This window comes from Daktulosphaira vitifoliae, unplaced genomic scaffold (genome assembly GCF_025091365.1).
Source record: "Daktulosphaira vitifoliae isolate Bord-2020 unplaced genomic scaffold, ASM2509136v1 Scaffold_2, whole genome shotgun sequence".
Taxonomy (NCBI): Eukaryota; Metazoa; Arthropoda; class Insecta; order Hemiptera; family Phylloxeridae; genus Daktulosphaira; species Daktulosphaira vitifoliae.
The window spans coordinates 44,859,457-44,867,550 of record NW_026099573.1 but is presented as its reverse complement, the minus strand read 5'-3'; the positions used below and the strand labels follow the sequence as shown (position 1 = coordinate 44,867,550).

The 8,094-nt window shown below is 47.2% G+C and overlaps 1 protein-coding gene across 3 annotated transcripts; it reads left to right on the top strand.

Annotated features, from left to right (window-relative positions):
• The first annotated feature begins 437 nt into the window (after positions 1-437).
• On the top strand, positions 438-7,696 carry LOC126899246 (uncharacterized). Of its 3 annotated transcripts, XM_050673894.1 has the most exons (6): positions 438-1,712; positions 4,417-5,073; positions 5,119-5,366; positions 6,087-6,172; positions 6,369-6,594; positions 6,853-7,696. In XM_050673894.1, exons 2-6 carry the CDS (start codon positions 4,440-4,442, stop codon positions 6,856-6,858), a joined length of 1,200 nt encoding a protein of 399 aa, XP_050529851.1. In that variant the 5' UTR covers positions 438-1,712; positions 4,417-4,439; the 3' UTR covers positions 6,859-7,696. The 3 variants fall into 3 exon arrangements, with proteins under 3 accessions (XP_050529851.1, XP_050529850.1, XP_050529849.1); XM_050673893.1 differs by having other exon boundaries at positions 439-1,712; positions 4,417-5,366; positions 6,372-6,594; XM_050673892.1 differs by having other exon boundaries at positions 441-1,712; positions 4,417-5,366.
• The last annotated feature ends 398 nt before the right edge of the window (positions 7,697-8,094 follow it).

Sequence of the window (8,094 nt, the reverse complement as noted above, 5' to 3'; positions counted from 1 at the left end):
TCCGCGAGCGACCAGTGAATAAACGCAAAGTATTTACTGCTGCCGCCGTAACGACGTTGTTACCCCCCCCCCATCATCATTACTTTCCTGTGACCTTTGGTCAATCGGTTTCCCAAACGTAACGTATGCGCCTCAGTCAATTACGCCGCCGCCTTATCGAAAACCATACATATATATATATATATATATATAAATAACTATACATATATGTATACGTAGTTATAGCTGCGAAAAACAAACTTCGACACTGGAGCGTACTCGGTTCGTTTTTACGACCCGACCCTTTGTTATACGCTGAATTTTAATAATCGTATTTCGTGCCCATAGCGCTCGGTACCACGCGAGTTTAACGCGTATCGCATCATTGCGCGTTTGGCNCACGCGAGTTTAACGCGTATCGCATCATTGCGCGTTTGGCGACCGACCGTATGTGCGTGAGTGAGTGTTGTGTGTGTGTGTGTGATGTTGCATTAGTATAGTGCCTCGAACTGCTAACGTGAGGTATTTGCGCAAAAATAAATATAAAAGAGAGAACGCGGGCATAACAACGACAATAATAACATCGCGGCTGTACGCGCGCACGTATTGGGTGTAGTCGTAATAAAAACAACAACAACAACGGCAATAGTGATGGCGGCGACGGCAACGGTACAGGCCGTGCGTGCCGGTAAGACACACACACACACACACACGCTAACAAAGCGCGTACGTTGTTATTATGTCGGTCGGGGGTTTTCGAGGGTGTCCTCGGACCGTAGTCCACCGCGGTCGGGGCGAGGTACGGGAAACGCGATAACTCGACGTCCCGCGGTCGTCCGTCGCCGTTGCCGCCGGACATGTGACATTTTCCAATTTTCCTCGCTCACAGCGACCGCCATCACACCGTCCTACCTAAGCGCGCGAGTGTGTGAGTATGTGTTGCGCGTGTGTATGCGCCACTCTAGTACCGTCGTGTGTACACGTTTATATTACGCGCCTATGCATATGTATGTCCCGTACGTACCTGTCACGTATACGCGGCGTCCAGGAGATAATATACGATCGTGTTGCTCGATCGCGCCCCCGTCGACGGCCAATGTGGACGGCGCGGTGGCCGCGTTAGAGAACGATAAAGAGGAAGAGGTGGAGGTGGGGATCGGCGTGGTGCGGCGGTAGTGACTGTGATGGGTAACGGCGGCGGTAGTGGCCGTGACGGGTAACTTCGTCGGCAGGAGTAGTGGCGGTGTCGTGTAACGTAGGTGGCGGGAGTAGTGGTGGAGTACCGTCGACGGTCGACAGCAGCGGCCGCCGCCGCCGCCACCACCGCCGTTCATTACCACCACACGTTTCGCGGACGTCGGTCTAACGTCGGTCAACGCAGCGCACCCACCGTCCTCGGGACACATCACCGGACGCGCGAGTTACGCAGTGTGCATTTGTACGCGACTCTGTGCGGTTCGTCTTGTTTCGCGTTCAGCTGATAAACTCTACGCGAAAAACATTATTTTTTATTTTCTCGTGCGACGCGCCAAAAGATATTTCGGCAAGATTTTTTTCGCGCCCGCAGTGTTCCGCCAATAAACTCGTTTTATTATTTTTACCGCTTTAATTGTTTTTTTAACTCGATCATGGTGACTGTTCGACCGCGTTGAACGCAACGGTGATATATTGACAATCGTATCGCACGCCAGTTACCGGTCTAGATTGATATTTATCGCTGGATATTGTTATCGGTGAGTACTCATTGGTGTTATTATTATTATTATTTTTCCGCCAACAAGTGCCTGTTATACGAAAAAAAAATAATAGGAATTTACAATTTTATGGAAACCTTGTTTGTTGGCGCGTACATTTTTATAAAATTATCAAATTAAGTCTTATCGGTATAGTTTTTTTTTTCACCAAACTAGACGACGGCCGCCAATAAATGGGAATTTTTTTTTTACATAAAAAACGAACGGCCCTCGGCAATTTTGTTTGAAAAATGTTCAAAATGTCGAAAAAATTCGTTCGACATTCAACAATATTCTATAGTGTAATATGCCATTCGTTTTTAAGTATATTTCGACAATAAAACAGAGGAAAATTTTATATATTTCGACTGTGACGGCGGCCGCGTGTGATTTTTACCGTTTGTACCGATGGAGAATTTTCATTTTTTTGCCGTTAAACTTTTGAATTTATTCTCTCTGCTCCCCGAGGCCCCCCCCCCCCCGTGTACGCCATCTAAGAATAACTGCGGGGTTTACTCGATAAATCGGTGCGCTTTCATTCATCGCGGAACGAAAGCGCACCCGGCGGCGGAGGAACACGAGTTTTAATAGTAAATTATCGCCCGCGCTTTTCCTGTCGTTTCGCTCTCTCGGCCGACCACCGCGTTTTCACAAACTTCGCTGCGGCGCCTGCTCTTTAACGCGTGTTTTTCTTTCATTAAGATCATCACGCGGCTTCCGCGGAATTTGTCTTCCCATAGAAGATGAATACCGCGATTTTAAATGATATGTCGTTTTCAAATAATAAATTGACAATACAATACGCGTGTCGTTTGTTGTTTCCAACACGACGCGATATTCATGCGCGTTCGCGTGCGGTTTAAAAAAGTCATGTGCTTTCACATCTTTGAGCAACGTGCCGCGGTGCGCGTGTAGATGTGTAGAAGTTAAAAAACAAAAAATTCTCCAAGAGTCCCTTGCGTAATACTACATGTAATACACACGACGATACCGCGTGTGTGTTTTTTGGAACGCAACACTCTTTTTAGACGCAGCAATGACGCGTATAGAAACGCGCGAGCAAAAAAAAAAAAATAAATATCCCAATACTGTGTCCAGGGACGTACGTCGTAGTAACGGTCGTGTGTGTGCGCGCCTATCCCTCCCTCTCGCCATTCCTCTCACCAATGCTCAGTGTCGTCCACCCTCTCACCATCACTCCGTGTCGCCCAACCTTTCTCCCCATCGTTTTGTGCGGAGTAAACGAAAGCGTTCCTCCGCACAAAACGAGAGGCGTCCGAAACCCGCTGGGTTTTTTTTTCTATTCTCGCTAGTTTCCTCCGAAAAAAACGACCGACCGCCCGCCTACCCGCCCGCGTACATAATAATAATCCCCGTCGCGTACGCGGCCGCTATCGGTCTCTCTTCTTTTATTCCCTCGGCTCTTCGCGTCCCGTTCCCCTCCGCGTTCGTAGCCGTCGTCGACCCGCCACTCCGCTCTCGTACGGTCCGGCACGTTTTTACTCACAAACAACGCGAAACTGTTGTCGCGTACGGGCGAGCGGTGAACAGTACGTGTCACAAAGGTCTCTTTTTGCAAACGTCGACGTAGCTTCGGCGATGGACACACACACACACACAACCGACGCCGTGCGTGTGTATCTCACTATTGATTTTGTCGTTAAATTCCTCCGCGACCGATCGCGTCGTCCATGATTATTTTGATTAACCGACCAAAATAAATCCACGACTAACCGACGACGACGATGAACGTGCGCGCGCTTTGTTGAAAACACGTGTGTGCGTTGATCGCGGCCGTCGTCGGTCGGACGAAATCTTCTTCGTTCGTCGATTGCGATAGTTGTTTCGCGTAGTCGCTCTCAAGCCGTGTGTTTTAAATTGCGCACGACGATACAATCGTAGTAACGACGCCGAAACCGACACGGTGACCGAATTATTAGTCGACACGAAACGATTTGGTCCGCGCGCGATGCCCCGTCGTCGTTAAGGTGTCAAGGACGTGTTTTTTGCATTACGCTGTAAGACGACCAAGACGTCTTTGTGTGTTGCAGCGGCGCGTCTCTATCGCGCCAATCGATTACGTTTGACGCGATCGACATATGCGTGTGTGCCTGCGCCATATGCCCGTGCCCGTGTGTGTTGAACGATTTTCTCGCGACCCGTCCACAATAGTTTCCAACAAAACAAAAATATCGCGTGTGTCGATGTCGGCCACCGAGAATTTCGCCTTTTTTTAAACACGACTCGCTCGGCGACCGCCGCCGACACTTAAAAACTGTGAAACTCGTTTCCGAGACGACGGTCCCCACCCCCCGTTATTAAAAATTGACTAACCGATCGAGCCGTGGTGCAGCAGCACTCGTTATCGTGAAAAAAAAGAATGCAATTTTATTCCCTCTCTATTCGATCGTTATTTTTTTCGCACCGTAGCGGCCACGTCCACTCGACCAATACATACGTATATCTCGTGTCCTCGTCGACGTCGATGGTGACGCCGAATTTGTTCGAGTGTCTGTCCTACGGCACGCCTTTTGTAATCGTGTTCGAGGTTGCCCACGAATCTCCCCCCCGAGATCATCTTTATCGTGCAAAATGCGCTAAAGCCGCCGCCCCCCGGTACTACCCCCCTACACTACTGCCCATGGTCTGCCGCTTCCCTCTCCATATTGTTTTACTTGACTAAAGCGTGCCCTGTAATTTTCAGGAACCCGTCTCCGCATCGTCGCCATGGAGGCGAACAATCGGCTCGGCAAAGAGTCGCCCGTCACGTACAGCAACGGCAAGCGGCTGTTCACCGTCGACCAGAAAGTGGACGCCCTGGTCCGGATCAAGATGACCGGGTGCTCGAAAGCCGAAGTGGCCCGGAGCCTGCATGTGGCCGAGTCGACGTTTCGGGGCTGGTTCAAGAACAAGGACATCGTGACAAAGGCCGAGGCCAGGTACGCGGAGCTGAAGCAAAAGTCGGCGGCGGTCGCCGTCTGTTCGTCTTCGGACGGCTACAAATCGGCGGCGGACGACGACGACGACGACAACAACAAAGACCACCGCGACGACGATAACCGTTCCGACAGATCGTTTTCCGCCGAATCGGATAAAAACTCGTCGACGTGTTACACGGACGGCGGCGGCGAGGGCAGCCGGTCCCGATTCGGCAGCCCGGACACCTGTGCCGCCGCCCTTCCGGCCCCCCCGACCGGGTCGTCGGGAGTCGGCCGCAATCCGGACGTACACATCAACAACAATAACAACAACACCAATACCGCCACCAACAACAACATCAGCAGCAGCAGTAATCGTCTTCACGTCGGCGGCAAACATTCCGATGTCGTCGGTAAACGTCTCGACATCGTCGGCGGCAAACATTCCGATGTCGTCGGTAAACGTCTCGACATCGTCGGCAGCAAACGTCTCGACATGGTAGGCGTCGCCGCCGCCGCCCGCAACGCGTTGGACCTGCAACACAACACGCACCTGGCAGCCGCCGCCGCCGCCCACCATCATATCGCCACGCTGGGACTGACGGGAGCGTCGGCCGCCGCAGCTGTGGCCGCAGCAGCCGCCGCGGCGGCGGCAGCGGCCGAACACCCAGGCCTCGGGCTTAGCCCGGCCGACCTGCACAGCAAGATCAACAGTTATTTCAGCCCGGCCGCATTGGTGAGCGCATAATGATTTACCTTTTTTTTTTTTACGTGCTTTTTTCGTTCCTACGCGCGTGTACCGCCTGTGTAAAATAACAGTTGAAAAAAATCTCCGCGCACAATAAACGATATATATATATACACACTCATATATATATATATATACACTGGTCGTCCACGCTATAAGCGCGTTTACTTTATAAAGACGGTGGTGATGGCGGGGCGGCCGTCGTAGTGTGTATGGATTGGTGGGAGGGAGGATAGAGAAAATAGAGCAGTACTGGTGAGATATCGTCGTCGATAAAGGAAAATAAAGAAAAAAAAACCATATTGTAGGTTTGGAGGAGTCCGCAGGAAAAAAATTATGTCGCATACAAAATCGTCGTTTGTGTCCGATGACTGAATTTTAGGTGGAAGATTCGGCGGCAAAGAGATAGTAAGAGAGAGAGAGAGAGAGACATTCGCTGGTTCGTCAGTTTGTCATCGTGACGGACAGACGATCCGTTACGGTTGTACGTAGTAAACGCGCGTACTCATTAGTAGTATTGGGAGATGAGTATACGTATTTAGTTATAATAAACGAAAATAATCCCCAGAACGCCTGCATCGTTACCGTTTTTTTATGATAAATGCGCATCGCACGCTGTCCACCTCCTCGAAAGAATGCACAGTAATATTTGTGTCAAATTTTAACGTTTGCAACAATTATTAATATGGATTTTATTTTCATTTTCAGTCGGCTTCTAGACCACCGGTATCCTCCGATCTGTTTCTCACGCGGCCGCCGTACTCTGCGATAGACAACTCTTACAACAAATCCAGGTAATTATTATTTATATATATATATTATACTATACATGTATTAAATTGAATTGTAAAATACCACTGCCGAGACGCGGCTCTACTTTGTGTTATAGTCGTGTTCTCTATTTACTGTTTGGAAAAATTATCCAAAAATCGCACACACTCGTGTGTACCATCGTTCACTGATGATTGACTCTTGTTTTTTATATGTTAGCAGCAGCAACAGCAGTTTCATTAACACCATGGTAACGGCCACGCTGATGGAACCGCAGGCGTTGGACTTGTCAATGCATTCGAGAAATAAGCGTCGCAACGATTGTCTGTCGCCGCCGTCCCGCGCGCCGCAGTCCGCCACGCAGACCAGCCCGAAAATAGTCAGACACAATTTCTACAGAAATCTGTACAAACCGTACGCGTCCAGGTGCTTGCAAGAAGAAAAGGTGCGTTTTGCGCGCTAAAATAATATATTTAAATATAATAAATTCAATAAATGTGCAATATAAACACACATACATAATGTATATATTACACACACAGATATTTATATAATGTAATATATACATTGTATATATATATATATTCGTAATTTTTTATATCAAACGCGTACTGTCGTTTGTTGTAAAAACCCAACTGCGCGTTTGTATACCTTCCCTCGACCGACGTCGGTTTTTATTAATGTTTTTTTTTTTTTTTTTTAGGTATGAGGTCAAATAAAAAACCGTAACGCCGATTGTGGAACGTCGCACCGCCCAAAGCGTGTTTCAAACTCAAATCGTGTGCTCGGGTGCTGACCAAAAGTCGTGTACTCTCCTCGTGTCACCACACACTCCTCCTCCTGACCACCGCCGCCTTCTGTTGTATACCAATACCGATTTCACCCCCACGGCCCAACGTGTCTAAACGCTCGATGTTGTTTTAAGCTTGAGCTCGTTGGGCTGCCGTCGACGTCGGACGACTACCACTAATTGTGTACAAAAAATAGAAAAACATAAGCAATTTGTATGTTTTTAAATATAATGTATTTATATATTATTAGAAAAAACCAAATCTACTGTCAAAGTTTGTGTTCGCTATTATTACGTTTAATGTAAATATACATATTATTATATATATTTATTATATACGATATGTGTGTATATCGTATTACTTTTTCGTTAGTACCGTTAGTTTGAAATGTAAATCGCCATCGACCTTTGCCCCGTAAGGCGTGCGCGTAAATTATTTATTATATAGTTTCCCCCACCCTCGTGTACCACCACCACCACCACCACAACCACCTCCACCTACACTCCGACACGCGTACAAATCGTACGCGACCACATGACATGTTTCGTGTGACGGTCGATCACTCTCCTCTTAATTCACCTTTTTTGCTCGTCGTCGTGTGTACACTTGTTTTTGTTTATTTATTATAATTTATATTACTGTAATTTATATTATTGTAATTTTTATCATTGTAATTTATATTATTGTAATTCATATTATTGTAATTAATAGTATTTAGTATTTGTAAATATATATGCGTTTCTCGTTAATGAAAAACATTTATATTTTCGTTAAGAAGCAGTCCTCCACTACGAGATAAGATTTTTATCGAATCCGTGTACGCTGTCGGCTTCCAAAAAAAAAAAAAAAAAAACGGTAGCACATTGGTGGGATCGCATCATGGCGAGTCCGGACGATATCCAAAGGTGACTAAAACCGCTGTCGCATCGATGCAAATCTGCAGATGGTGTTTAGTTTTAGGAAAATTATTGATCGGTATAGTCCACTAATTTTATTTCAGTATAAAAAGAATTGCCTTTTCCGTCGACATTGCCGACCTGGTAGTTGATCTCGTGATTCACAATCGCAACGTTCGAATAAATATTCACTTTATCCATCGAAAATATAGAGAGCTGTAACGCTATTATTAATAAATTAGTCATTTTTTCGGGAAA

Bases quoted from the DNA above. Each gene is read 5' to 3' on its own strand.
- LOC126899246 (XM_050673892.1), top strand. From the start codon at position 4,440: ATGGAGGCGAACAATCGGCTCGGCAAAGAGTCGCCCGTCACGTACAGC. The intron at 5,367-6,086 runs GTGAGCGCATAA...TTTCATTTTCAG, and splicing joins ATTTCAGCCCGGCCGCATTG to TCGGCTTCTAGACCACCGGT. The intron at 6,173-6,368 runs GTAATTATTATT...TTTATATGTTAG, and splicing joins AACTCTTACAACAAATCCAG to CAGCAGCAACAGCAGTTTCA.